Source organism: Typopeltis vanoorti, chromosome 24 (assembly GCF_054136105.1).
Source record: "Typopeltis vanoorti isolate ZY-2024b chromosome 24, IOZ_Tvanoo_1.0, whole genome shotgun sequence".
NCBI lineage: Eukaryota > Metazoa > Arthropoda > Arachnida > Uropygi > Thelyphonidae > Typopeltis > Typopeltis vanoorti.
Genome location: NC_143572.1, coordinates 59032604 through 59048087, shown reverse-complemented (window position 1 = coordinate 59048087; position 15484 = coordinate 59032604). Strand labels below are relative to the sequence as shown.

General features: G+C 34.2%; 1 protein-coding gene across 1 annotated transcript; it reads right to left on the bottom strand.

The window, feature by feature from the left end:
- On the bottom strand, window positions 1-15484 carry LOC150093270 (cystein proteinase inhibitor protein salarin-like). The gene is made up of 9 exons (XM_090413326.1): window positions 15382-15484; window positions 14818-14873; window positions 11293-11364; window positions 10861-10983; window positions 5507-5572; window positions 2493-2555; window positions 2202-2333; window positions 712-848; window positions 1-287 (listed from the first exon to the last, which is right to left on the bottom strand). The coding sequence occupies exons 2-8, from the start codon at window positions 14866-14868 to the stop codon at window positions 720-722; spliced, it is 636 nt and encodes a 211-aa protein (XP_090269452.1). The 5' UTR covers window positions 14869-14873; window positions 15382-15484; the 3' UTR covers window positions 1-287; window positions 712-719.

Below are 15484 nucleotides of genomic sequence, written 5' to 3'. Positions count from 1 at the left end.
TAAATTTAAATTTTTTATTAAATGCAAATTTCCTTTTGGCTGAAAAGCGAAGTAGTTACAACACCCAATAAAATTTGTTATTTCCATTAGTACGTATGTTTAAATATTCTACGCAAATAAAAAAATGTATGTAATTTCACCGTAGAGCTTATACACATACAACAACTCTAATAGACATGACGAAAAAATCAATATAAATATGTATCTACATTCATATTTGATGGCAGGTATCCTTGATTTTAATCTTCTTGACACATTCTTTATGATCCAATGTTCGATCCCTTCTGCTGTAAAAAAATAATAAAAGACGGTCAATTTAATGCGATGATTTAATACTAAATTAATTCCATTTTAACCGAATGAAAATATTTAAATTGATTTAGATACGATAAACAACAACATGAAATAATTTACATTAAAAAATAGATTTACGACATGGAATTGCTTGTCGATAGGTGAGGTGACTCCTCTTTCCCCTGGGAATCTCCCACATGATATTCAAACGAAGTTCTATTTTTAGAGTTTAATGTATATTTTAATGATTTAAATTATCGTATTAATATGAATTGAATTTTGAATTTAATGTCATAATTATTTTTTTAAATAATAACAATATTTGAAATATTGCTTTATTTTTCAATATAACTAATGAAATAACTGCTGATCAGAATGGCAAAAATATTCCAACAGCAAGAATAAATATTAACTTACATGGTTGCTCAGCCCACAGTGGTCCCTCTATTGGATGGAGGATCAGCAGAACACGTAACCCTCTTGGAATCTGAACGAAAGGAAATAGATTGTGTTTTCCTCAGACATCCAGTCATCCTGGAGATTTCTTTTTCGTCCTATAGTTCATTGAAATGTTTAAATCTTAATCACAATTCATAGTTGCCTTTCAAAACTTATCATTGCTATCACTGATTTATCACATCAAAGTCCTACTATATGCGTATGTTATTTACTTTTGGTTTCTCATGTTAGTCCTGACAATGGTATGAATTGGGTTGGTTGTTGGATAACTTTTATTCGGTTAATAGCTTAGTCGAAAGAATGTACTTCTTTTAAGGATTGTATATTAGTTGTTATTGTTGTTGTTGTTGTTGTGTTTCTTGAAACTCACGTTGTCGTAGTTCACGGAGTAACCTAAGGACAAAGCAATAGAACCGACTGATGTAGTCTTGTTTCGTGTTACATATTCTGTGGTATTATGATTACTATTTGATCACAAAAGAAATAAAGAAATTATGAAAGAATTAAACCAAAAAAAAATCAGCTAACGCCTTTTATTCCCTTTATAGGGAGTAGGCGAGGCCTTTATACCCTATCTAGCTTTCGGAGACTGAGTGGGCAGTTCAATCTCCACCGGTGGCCAATCAGAGATAGCTGGTCCATGTATATCACTAATTATAGCAGCTGTCGATGAAGAGGCTGGCAAACAAGTGCTGCCATTTCTTGGTACCTAACTCTAATAAGATATTTTACTGCCTGAAATAATGTGGGTACTAAGGTCGATTTTCTTGAGGTTACGGGATAAAAAATCCGAGTTTCCGGGAGGGAAAACCCGCTTGCCCGTGCCAGAGATCGACTAACTCGGGAATTGGTCGAAGAAAAGCTTAGAAAAGGTTCCTCCCGTAGGCGACTAGACTTGAACTTAAGTCTGACTTCAAGCGACCAAGCTCAGAGGACGCAAGCGCCACTTCCACTGAGCTACACAGGCCTTAAGAATTAAACCAGGAATCAGTAATAGGAAAAATTTAAAAATATAAACATAAATGGATGAAAAACATTGAAAGAATGAAAACAGAAAGATTACCAAACCAAGCCTTAAAAGTACAAGCAATTAGGAAAAAGAAAACCAGGACGTCCTCTTAAGAGATTCAACGATGACTTCTATGGCCGGAACAGACCACTCTAGGCCTAAATCATTGACAGGCATGATGATGATGATTTCATTTTTTAGACGTTCTTTAACGTTACAAATAAACCATGAAGTTATGCACATAATTTCTTCACACGTTTACTTTACTAGAACTGTTAACGATTTATTTTCGTTCATATTTTCCCGTGTAAATTTGTGCACGTCGTCGAAAGCTTTGATTCACTCTGGAAATATAAGGATTACGAATTTGAGTTAACCATGTTCACGTGATTATCTTTTTAATTCAATTAAAACTTGAAAAAATTAGAAATGAACTTACCAGATCCGAGAATTCGTTTATCCCCATAGTAAAGGTGAATTCGCCCAAATCAGCCAAAAGATTATGATGAACTACGTCTTTGACACAACGTTCCCATATTTGACGTCTGCGTTTCTCTTCTTTATCTTGCTTCTATAATTTAAAGAAATATCAGAAATTCCATTTTAAATCACTGTGATTTTCTCAAATGAAGTTTATCAATTGTACTATCAATTACACTAACAATCATTCCTACTACGGGATTCGAACCAGCAATTGGTCGAAGTGCTTAACAAAATATTTTTAACTCACCTGTTTTCCTTCATTTGTAAAACATCTTTTCCTTTCCATGTCATAAGGTTTTTTAAATTTTTTCTGTCGAGAAAGAAATGATTCTGGTTAATACCAATACCCAGTTATTTTTTTGAATAAAATCAACATTTAATGCGATCTAGATAGTGGAAATCTAAACAGACATACAGTATGTAAACGCATATGGTGAGATAGTTTGCAGATTCAACAACAGATGGCGTAATGCATTCGAACTCGACTTTTTTGGTATAATGAATTATACAAACTTAAAATCGATCATTAAAAGGCGAATCATAAAGGTTAAAATTATTATTAATGCCTTTTTAGGTGGTAGACAATTGTCTTTGTCTAATGTGAGATCACCACCGCTACTGGAGGTTAAAGTAGTTTTAAAACCACTGATAGCACCGACGTTTATAACATTTTTTCATTCCACTGAATAATGGCAAGAAGTCTAATAGATGGAGCATTGATCACACAGGATCTGGAAAGTTAGAATGTTTCGACACTTAAAAGTTTCACAAATAAAGAAGAGGAATGTAGCTTTCGTGAGAACAGGATTTGAGAACATTAAGAAAAAAAGTTATTGACGAAATTGAAGACCATGACAAATCAAACAAATCAAAGAACAGGAGTTTTGGGAACTCGTGGATTATCAGACATATCTGAAGAAATGAAGTATCAGCCATTGTGAGTAATGCTCAGCTTTTAGAAATAAAATGTCTATTCATTTACTTAGTATGCAAGATCGACTGTGGAATGGTATGGTATTTCATTGAGTCAGCTTAAATGCTTTCAAATATCGAAAATGTAGAGTGAATAGCGTGGATTTCTCCAACCATATCCCAAATACATCTCCAAAATATTTTGAGGTACGCAAAAAAGTTCCTTTCTTGCCAAATTATGATAATTTGAATAAGTAACATCAGGGTGGTGTGATCTTTCTGAAGCACTGGTTGAGTATTACTGGGCGAAGCAGTTAGGATTAAAAGTGTTTTTGGTAATCAGAGATGGATTCTTCAGTTGTCTTCTGCAAAAAATAGAGTGGGTGCAGTATACTGTTACTATATCGTAGCAACTGATTTATAATTACATCAGAAGTAATAATTCTTGTGCTTCACAACATCACACCACCCTGATGCCAGCGTGATTAGCCACAATCAAAGACTAATACTCATAAGTTGTATTCTAGATAAGGAGGTAGTTTCTGAATGTGGTTTTTAGAAAATCACGCTGGCAATGTCTATGTAACTATTGAGAGGTTCTCTATAGGTTGAGCATGGACCGTCTTGCCTCATTTCAATAAAATGAGGAAAAAGAATATTTTTTCTTGAATTATTATTATTATTATTATTATATACAAGTAAAACACGGTGTACCTCAAGGTGCCATATTATCACCCACTCTATTCAACATATACATTCACGATGTTCATAATATATCCATAAGAAGTCAACTATTTCAATACGCAGATGACACTGCACTACTAGCAATCCGCACAGACATTAACACAGCTCTCTCTGCAAAGCACAACAAGACTTACACGAAATCATAAAATACTTCCACCAAAACGCAATTCTGATCAACTGCACTAAAACACAGATGTTGATAATACACAACCCAAGAATCATACGCCCCGCATCATTATCGATATAATTGTCACACATACTGCTGCATTAACAACAAAAATACCTGCCAATGTTCCGAAATCAAACCTGTAACACACGCAAAATACCTCGGTCTCTATATAGATTCCCACCTTAAATGGACAAAACATATAGAATACCTACACACCAAACTCTGGATCATCGCAGCAAAACTTTTCCAAGTTAAAGACATTATTCCACCCAACATAAAAATACTCCTATATCACGGTATCTGCGAATCCCTACTCAGATACGGAATAACAGTCTATGCAAATACATCAAACTGCCACCTAACAAAATTAGAAACACTACACAGGAAGATCGTGTCAACAGTGATCTGGACACCTTACACGCAACAACCAATATCCGACAAGCACATGGCGATACACAGAATTCTGGGCATTTAAAACCTGAAACACTACATGACATTAACAATGAATTACTTCAACATCACCTATCGAAACAACAGACACATATCGCATAACACGACCTACAACAACTCTCTACATCCCCACACGCTTTCAACAACTCACACGGTTCTTTGTGAGATCACATCAGATACCCACGCAACTCAAAAACCTACCAAGAAAGTTAAAACACGTAGATAACTACAGAACATTAAAAAACGAACTCTGGAAAATACACCAACAAAGTTAAGAAACCATTAACACTAATATACACATCACAAATCACCAGCATCCAATGCTTACATCCCATACATAAACAATAGCAACAACACAAATAGTGAAGGCTAAATCCCACTCTCTTCATAAAAGCTAACCCAAGCTTAGAAGTAGGTGGGATTAACTTGCCTCACTCATCTACAAGTAATCCTTATAAACTTCATTGTTAATATTAGAAGAACATGTGTTGTTAATAAATAATATAAAGGCAAAAAAGTATTATTAAAAATTTTAATTGAAATCCAATGTAGAAATTGCAGCACTTAGTGCTGAACTCTGTAAAATTATAAGGTGCAATGTCATCACCTTATTTCATCATTTTCATCAATTTTAGTACTCAATAAAAAAAATATCCGAGGAGTCCCGAACTCATCGAAGAGTTTATATATCCATACCAACTGTCATACATTCTCTTAAACTCATCCAAACTAGATGCACTCAGCACTTCAACAGGCAATCTCTTCCACTCACTTATTGCTCTGGGAGAGAAAAATCTAGCTCTCATGGACTTCATTCTTCTTCTTCACAGTTAAATCCATGATGCTAAAATAAAACATTTAAATGTGTTTGATGCACTTTTGTAAGGTCCTCTGTATCCCAGTCGAGATAAATGTTTTTTAATATTTTAATTAAAAATATACTTTTAATTAAAATTTTAAAAAATTTGTTTTGAATTAAATTTTACCTTGAAACATTTCCATACTTCATCCAGACTCTGGTCAATTCCATTCTTTGACGTAGAACTTGATGACTGCAACGTAAACAAAATAAGTTTAAGACACAACTTAAAGGTGAACGTGTGCTGATTACTAACTACGCAGGCATAAGTAAATCAATATAATTGTTTTGAAGAAACAGCAAAAGAGAAAAATATAAAGGTCAAATCAGAATAACATTACGTAAAAACTCACTAAAGTTAGAAGGTGTTATGTAAAACAAGGAAATATGGGCTTGCTGGTTGCTGTTTATATTCAGAATCATACCGGATTGGAAGAAAAAGAATATTAACATTTGTCACAAGAGATAACAGTATGTAGGGAGTAGGCGAGGCCGTTTAGCCCTATCTAACTTTTGGAGACTGAGTGGGCAGTTCAATCTCCACTGATACCCGATCAGAGATAGCTGGTCCAAGGCTATCACTAATTAAGCGGCACTCAGTGAAGTGAGACGGCTCAACAAGTGCCGCCATCTAGTGGTCCCTAACCCTAACACTCGCATTTAATGTCTGAAATAATGTGGGTTCTACGGTCGATTTTCTTGAGTTTACGGGACGAAAAACCCGAGTTTCTAGCAGAAAAAATCAGCTTGCCCGTGCCAGAGATCGACTAAATCGGGTACCTGTCGAAAAAAGGCTTAGAAAATTTTTTTCTAGTCGCCGACTAGAATCGAAACCAAGAAGTCTTCCTTCGTGCAGTAAAGCGCCGTGGTGCAAACGACACATCCACTGAGCTACACAGGTTCTCTCATCGATACAAACTGTGTGAAATAAACAGCCTATCACCAACCAAATTCTTTAACTACGACTAGCCGATTATCTTTGTACTAATTTTAAGTGTCGAATGACAATCAGTTTAAATTTTATTATTTCTGCTCTTAATATTTCTCCCGTTTCTTTGCAAATGCATTCCAATAATTGCCGTTTGGATTTCAATACATTAGTTCATAGAAAACCTTCAGAAAAACCTACAAAATACATCTGGAAAGAACCACGTGGAACGCTGTTATAAAAATCGAAGCAAATGGCTTTAGTATTGAAACTTGTGCTGGATGAGACGGAGTCCATATGAAAGGGATCATGCTATTCATAAGGGATCAACTGATCCCTTATGAATAGCATCTTGCATTTCAGGGAATATTTATGATGCACCACCGAAATAGTACTGCAAAGTCGGATTTGTAACGTACATATAGTGTTAGGAGACCGTAAGACACAGTAAGGAGGCCTTTATGCTAGCCCTGTCGAATACCTTGGAAATGTCTAAAAGCGACCATTTATGCTTTTATCTCCTCCAAATCGTTCATGGCTCGTGTCTAAACGTGGATAAGGTTGGCTAGAAGTTCAGGTAAAGAACAAAAATTTCGAATTCGATATTAGTGATCATTAGTGGATCTCGAGGTAGTGACAATAATTTCCGATCTTAATTTCCCTTTCTAATTACAAGAACACCACAAAATCTGATGTCTTGGCGAAAGATCAGAAGAGGTATAAAGTGGGCCTTTCTTGGTAGTGTGTCAGGTGATCTTCCTTGGTCGTATATGCACGCTTTAGAGGATAGGACCAATGTCAAGATTGGCCGTATATTACGGCAATGTAAAGAATTAACAGCCCTCTTCTTTCTGATTTTATTGTAGAAATCAATCCTCCTCTCGGTCACACATTGTCCTTGTTGTCTAAGTCCTTTTTGTTTTCTTCTTTGACCGAAGGCACTTCTCTCAACTCCTCTTAACCTTGTAATTTGGCGGTATCAGGAGTAATGTGGCACATTTTCGACAATTCTATTGATCTTCGTGGTAAGTGTACTATATCCACTTTCGCGATTCACCTCCGAGTGTATCATAAAATTATTCTTGCTGGAACGGAGAAAGTTAGTTCCTTACCTAACTATCCGATGAATATTTCATCAGCAATCATAGGAAGACATCCCTAAGAGAAAAAAAATTCATCATATCACACATGTTTGAGTCAGGAATACTCTCTTTTTCTCACCAACTGAAAATCGTAACAAATGAAAGAAAAAAAAAACATAAACAAATCTAAATATGGTTTCGAAAGGGTCAAATGCAGACAGTCGCTTCTTGTCTAAACACCAACTTCTGTCCGTGAGCTCGCGTGTACCTTCTGCCCGCCGTACTCATAAGGAAAACCTAAATATAAAGTTCACGGCGTCAGTTTTCTCTAGTCCCACACATGACCAAGCAAATTGCTTCTAACCCTACTAGTAGCAATGCACTTCATGAGATCTATTGCCAGAAAGATATCTGGAAATCTTAAATAACCCAGCTACAAAAACGTCCTTAGTTCTTGGTAATTTTTGATTGCTTATTGTATGTGTCTTGTATATAAATGACTTGCTTCTCTGAAAACTTCTCTCCATACTTTTATAGAATACTCTTTTCCTCATTTGAAAAACTTAGCAGTACACAAATATCCAAAGATTTAAGATCTACAACTAGTGTCTTAATCATACCTCTTCATACTGTTTTCCAGTGGAACGTAGATATCCTATTCACCTTCGCAAAACCTTCTATTTCTCGTAAAAAGGTCTGCCTTTTCCTTGTTTTATCATTGACCACTGAATCTTCTTCTCTTCAATTTCATTCGTCAGCTTCTATTTTCCGGAAACTCGTGTACATCACGAAGTGTGATCCTACGACTGTAACTTTCAGCTACTCATGAAGATTATCAACAGGCTCCTAAAATGAACGCCTACCAACATATGACGCTAATGTTCTACAGGTTCTCGGTCTCATTCTGTGTTCAATCCATTACAAATCGTGGCTCCAGGCAGACGGGCGTCTACAATAAGCGAAAAGATCCTTTGTTTTTCCCATTCTGATCTATTCTTGACGATTACTTACCAGCAGGATTCTTAAATAGTTGCCTGGAACACGTGGTGACGTATGTGATTATCACTGGAGTACATGACATCACTGGAGTACATGTGATTATCACACGTAATCACATGTACTCCAGTGAGTTTACGTTCATCTGCATGAAGGTGTCTAATTTAGTGGCCGATATGTGTACGTCATAATAAAGTGCTCATTTTAGTCTGTTAATTCAACTGGAGTCTGTATAGCATTATAACATATTAAAACCTTAGCTGCAATTCTTGGCCATCTTTTTACTAATTAATTTCACAATAAATTTCAACTAGATTTCTATATTTGATATAAAATTATATAATTATATCTAAGTTTGGGATATTGGTTGCTAAGGTGTAGATTTAAAAAGAAACAAACTACGTCTTCCATCTGAATGCCTCAAAATCAAACGTGCTGCTTGTAGCTTCAACCCAACCACTCATCTTCATTCATTTAACTTTTTTTCTCCAACTCCAACTACTTAGGCCATCTTTTTGATCCTTGCTGAATAACTATTGGAAATCTTTCGAACTTCCTTCATACACATATAGCATCTACTCATCATCATGAGATCAGGTCAATATTCATCTATTCCATTTGTTTTTCTCTGAAATGATGGACTTGGTGATCACAGTCAACTTAATCATTACGTATATCTCTTTTGTTTTCTCATTTATCGCTCTTCTAATATTTCCTGTTTTTTTTCTCCTAAAAATTAAATACTTATTGTACTACAGTTAAAGATATTAAAACCGTTTCAATCGTCACCCCACCGCAACAATATTAATTACAATATGATTCACCGATTTCATACTCTATACCTAATCGTTTGTGCTGATTCACATTTATAATGTTTCAAAAATCATCCCAGGATTGGTCGATTTTTAGCCAAGATTACAAAAAAACTCATATTCAAATATTACAGACGATCCAATCCAGACAATTTTCTCAAAGTATTCCACAATTTTATATCGGTCCACTCCAGATAACCCTTTGCAGTTGCAAGTCGAGTATTGAGATATTCTTCAAAATATAGTAATTTCAGCGTCCATTTTCAGTAATATATAATATCACGCGACGGGAGGAACAGGATCTATTTCAAACTAAGAGGAACATATTTAGACAGCAACACTGCCATCAACAGATAAAATCGATAAGACGGAACATTGTGGTAAATATGAGAGTCCTAATACCTTGACCTCATCTTTCCATACTACAACTTTCCAGTGCTCTGCTGTCCAATTATTTGTAAAGGTGATGTTTGGCTTTCATACTCCAGTCCTTCCTTGGACATTTAGAGTTTGAGATCCACTGCATGATGTTCAGACACAAACCTTTGCATCCATGGACATCCTCAACTTCTAGATGTGAGGTTCTTCATTGATGCATTGAAGGAGAAACGCAGAACTATTTTTTATCATTCTCACCCACTGAGTCATTTTCCCTGGGTGCTTCTTGAGTTTCTTTTTACATTCAAGTTTTCCTTTTTCCAGTTAATCAATCAATATTGTTTGAATTCTTGTAATTATACTGAAATCTCATTAAATGAATGAAATATCGGAACCTTTTCTTTTATTAAATCCACGCTATGACTGATTTCTAGTGATGTTCCTAATTTTAATTATTTGCTAACAATGTCCAATAATTATTGCAAGCTGCTGTATGTATGCATGCGTGCGTGCGTACGTGCGTGTGTATGTAGGTTGGATTTTATTTTACTTGAAAAAGAATTCGTTATAAAAGATAAAAAAAAAACAGATTGTGCCATTTTGTTTTAATTAGAAGAGGCAGTTTAACTCTTTTTCTTCTCTGCTGGTTCCATACTGAAGGGTTATAAGAATTTTTTCCAATGCAGGAGATGATATTCACCGACAGGTATGAGAATACACCGTACTTACTGGAGACTTACAGTAGCTTTAAAGACATTCACGGGTATGATTCACATCAATTTCAATTCAGGTTTCAATTCACAATTACGTGAATTCAGATCATGAGTTCAATCAATGTCACTTTCAGCTGCATCCCAGTGTCTGTAGTTCAGTGAGTATCGAAGATACGCTTTGATCGGAAACACTAGAAGGTTCCAGTTCCTTCTAGTGGGCGAAGAACCATTATAAATATAAATAGACGTTTTTCGATTAAAAGTGAGTCAGCCGGTCTCATTCGCTTAAACAGCCACATCACTGCGAATAAAGAAATTATTTAGATACTGCTAAAAAGACAAGAAATTTTCAAATAACTATTAGGATAATTATTTTCTCTCGAATTTAAAAAGGAAATAATTTGTAGACTACATTTTGTTAGATTGGTTGATTATCAATCAATATGTCATTAACAAAGACTAAAATTCTTATTGGTTGCTTACGCAAATATTGTTAATGTTCAGATTACAATCCGAACATTAACAATATTTGCGTACTTAAAAACGAAAGAATCCATTAACATTAAACTTACCGTGTCCGAGTATCTGTCGAGTTTTATAGTAAACTTGGATTTGTCCAAATCTGCCAAAAGATTATGAAGAACCATCATTTTGATATTTGATTCCCAGATTTCACGTCTAATTTTCTCTTGATCCTATAATTCATAGAAATATCAGATTACATTAGTTGCAAGGGAATCACTATCACTTGGAAGGGTATCACTATCTATGAATATAAACTAAATATACTTCCCTGAGGGTGAAGCAGAAATATGCTCAGTTATTCGTGTACTTCAAAAATAGTTATTTATTTAATCGAGAAGATCTGTTAGATGATTGTAATTATCCCAAGGAAGTTCTCATTCAAACACGCAAAACATATAGTTTTATACAGATAATAACTTCGAACAAAAATGCAGTTTGTTGATAAAAACGAACAGTATATTATTCCTATTCTAACTTACCTGACAGTCTTCATCTGATGATGAACCTGTAGTTTCCGAGTCTTCGTATGCATAACATTTATTGAAGGTTTTCTGTTAAGAAAATATATATGATTCACTGCATACGCAAATAGAGTATTCTTTGTATAATTTGTAATTTATTATTATAAATTCGTTTTTGAGCAAAACAAATGATTGGTGTAATTTAATTCATTTGTAAAAAGAAGTGAAAATTGAGAATTAATTAGCCAGACTTTTTCTCTTCACGCAACCTTTCCTGATTAATGACTGAATCTTTTCCCGCTTATTTTTTTAATTTTTTTATTTTTTTCTCGTGTTTGCTTTAAAAGAATTTAAATTTGAGTGGCCTTTTGTATGTTTCTCCAGTAAATCTTATAACACGCTCATGAACTGAACGCACCATTTTGTTATCTAAGTAGATTCAAATATAGAACTTTAAGAAGTGGTGGCGAGTCTCTTGTTGATCTGCAAACAATTGGTCTATTACATCCTTTTCTTTTTTTTTTTTTTCATGCAGTTTCCTCAGTGAGAGAGTGCAGCACCATGTCCTTCCAGTTCTCTCTGTTGGTGGCTTTCTTTCTTAACTATAGCTGTTTTTTTATTTCTTTATCTTGCTTTCAATCTGCAGTAAAGGTGCCTAAATATTTGTATTCTGTTGTATGTTAAATTTTCGTATTGTTTATGAATATTTCTGGGCTCGGATCTGTTTTCTTTTGAAACTCTCATAAATTTGATCTTTTTTTGCATTTATACATAATTTGCATTTTTTTGCATTTATATTCTTTACCTTCTTCATTACATCTTTTATCACATACGAATTGTTGCTCGTAAAGCTTCCGTCGCCATGGGAACATCTTTGTTGAAAATAAACGATAGTGAGGCCCTAATCTCTTCCATGGTGTAGTTAGTATCCTAAGTCTGTAGATACGTGTGTTGATTGACAGCCCCGTTCGCTGTTTTGAGAGACGAAAAACCCGAGTTTCCAGTAGAAAAACTCTCTACCTGCGCATGAGACTGGCGAACTCACCTTTGACTGAAATCTTCCGATAAAGGTTACTAGTGTCATGGACAGGATTCAAACCCAGGTCTTTCTACCTAAAGGGCCCTGTCGAAACCAAGCAAGCTACGTAAGCTCTTAATTAATATCTACATATATTTAAACTCAACTAACTGAAATAGGTTATCTCAGCCTACAGCCTTATCAGTTGTTTCAAAATATCAGCAAGTTCCTTCACCTGCGATTAGTAAATCCGACTTATTATCTTGTGCTTTTCGTAAATCCCACAAATATCTCTTCCGAGTGCACAGTTTGTCTACTCAATAACAAACCAGCTTTTGGGGAGTGGGGTACAAATCTCGCTGTGGGCATACATGTTTGTCAATGTCTTTGTGTTGGAGACCACAGTCCCATTTATCGAAGTCCTCAAGTGGTTTATTTAATCTGTATTTTATTTTAGGCAATTATGTTTTAATAGAATTGCCTCTGGTAATAAATATAAATATTTTATTATGCAAATATTCTGCTCAAGCCCCAATAAATTCTCAGAACCGATGTAATATGTAATGTAATAAAGTGATAGAAGAAAGAAGGATGTAAGTTCCATTACACTTGCTAACTAGAGGAATTTCTTTGTTCACTTTTTTCTGCTCCCTTTGGAGAAAGTCTAATGTCTTTATTTTTATATGGTCTAATTTTGTATACCTTTTAACTGGTTTTAAAATCGCATTTCTGCTAGTGTTGTATTCTGATCTTTAGTGGTTAAATGTGAGAACAGCTATGTACAAAATTAGAGTTCCATTTCTCGTCTTGATTTTTATTCGTTGTCTTTTTAATTCGGCAAATTTATGAATTATTTTTACTCTTCATCCGTCCTTTAGATGCGTTGCTATGCAACCTGTATCACCTGTTCTATTACCTTATGTACGATGTCTAGTTTTAGATAAGTAGAATCTCTACCTTGAAATGCGACGAGGTTTGATTTCTTTAGTGAAATTTTCAGATTGTGTTGGTGGCTTGTTTTATTTAATTTATAAACTGATTTTTGAAGATAATCTTCATTTATTTTGTAATATAATCTGATCATCTGCATACAATATCGTATTAACAATAGTTATTCTGGTTAACTGTTTTATTGTTTTCCGCAGTTTTATAATCTATTTTATATATCTATTATTTTCTATAGTATTGTATTTTAGCATCTATCGAATACGATCTAAACAGATTTCATTGCATTTATAAATATCTACATCCTTTAAAGTGTATGATTAGTAATGGTATAATAGCCAATTACAGATCTTGTTATCAAAGCATTTCCAACCATTTCATTTATATAATTTTTATTAGATTTTATACAAGAATGGAAGATAAAAAGAATGGAAGGAATGGAATCATAAAAGAATGGAAGAGAACTAATGAAAGAGGATTCAAGATAAACCGTAACACCAGATTAACTACTCTACTTTTTGCCGATGACCAAATAATCCTCGGAATCAATGAAGATGAACTGCAAAAATCATTATGCAGTCAAAATAATCTGATAAAAACATAGGCTACGAAAATATCAAAATTCGTGGCGTTCAAAGGTGCTAATCCAATAAGAAGTAAAATAGTAATAAACAACCAAATAGAGCAAGTAAATACATTCAAGTATTTAGAAGACACAATGTCATATGAAAACGAAGCTGATATAGAACCAAAGATATCAAACATTTTGAAAGTAACAGGCATCATAAATAAAATTATTAAACCCAATTATGTACAAAAACACACACGAATAAGAATCTACAATACAGTTGCTAAACCAATCTTACTTTATGGCAGTGAGATATGGACAATAAAAAAAGCAGATGAAAGAAGAATCGAATCAACCGCAATGAAATTTCTGCGCAGAACTGAAGGAGTCACAATAATGGACAAAATGAAAAACAACGAAATCAGACAAAAACTTGGAATTACAACCTCCCTAAATGAAATAGGTATTTGCTATAGAGAAAAATGGAAAGAACACGTAATGGAAATGAATAGAAACAGAATACCTAAACAGATTCTAAATTACCACCTAAAAGGTACTCGATGCAGAGGAAGACCCTTAAAAAGATGGAATTGAGTCCGGAAGAGGCCCCTTGGCCTGTAAGCCTGGAAAGGAAGGAGAAGAGGATTTTTATTAGAAAAAATATGTCATTTTTAAATCATTGAAAATGCAAAAAATGCAATAATTTTTTATCGTTATTATTTATGCAGATTTATGTATTATAATATTCAAAACTAGTTGAACATAAAACCATCCAAAGATTCTAAAATATTTAATGTTGTCTGTTCTCTTTTATTTTGTGAGATGGCGCCTTCCTGAGATTTCTTATAAAACACACAAGCAAGGAAAATAGAAGATATTAGCAGATGGGATACATGTTTTTTGGCATCAGCTACCTCGGCATAATACTAGACGAGAACTTTAAACATGATGCTACAGCATAAAGCCACATTCGCTCTTGTAATTTGTGTGCGCGAACAAATGTATGTCTTACCTTGTAACGTTCCCATACGTCATCCAGAAAACAATCAGTAAATATAGCCATTGATACTAGAAAAGAAACAATTATTTTGATATACAAATGAAAGCCAACAAATGCTGATTATTATCTACACATTTATAAGTAAATATATACAATTATTGTGAAACACACTCTGCAAGATTCACGAGAAACCGCAGATGTTACTATAGCGACAAGGACAGATGAAATATTGGTCTGATAAAATACACCATTTTGGAAATGATAATAACAATAATGAAAAGAATATTAGCATCTTTTAAAAGATGCTAAGATTCTCTACTAATATGTCTCCTATTTCCCTGTTAATACAATCCAGTCAAATTTCTCCTGCAAATACAAAAAATTCTGATATAGCTGCGAGTTGCTTCCAATTGTCATATTAGTTTTTAAATACAAGAACATTAAAAAGAAACTCTTAGAGATTAAAATTAAACATAAGTTCAAAAATCGAAAATACATCAGGCTGGTATTGCTTTATAAACCTTTCTTTATAATTATTTTTATATTCCATTGGCTAAAAACAAGATCACAACTCACCCACTGGAAAAGACGGGCTCCAGACTGTCAGTGTAAGTTTATGAGAAAACTTTGTTTTTGTAAAATGGTGTTTATGGCAAGAAAGGATGGGTGACACAATGAT

Excerpts from the sequence above, each read along its gene's own strand:
- LOC150093270 (XM_090413326.1), bottom strand. The coding sequence starts at position 14,868 with ATGGCTATATTTACTGATTGTTTTCTGGATGACGTATGGGAACGTTAC. Across the intron at positions 10,984-11,292 it reads CATCAGATGAAGACTGTCAG|GATCAAGAGAAAATTAGACG; the intron begins GTAAGTTAGAAT and ends TATGAATTATAG. Across the intron at positions 2,334-2,492 it reads TTACAAATGAAGGAAAACAG|AAGCAAGATAAAGAAGAGAA; the intron begins GTGAGTTAAAAA and ends TTTAAATTATAG.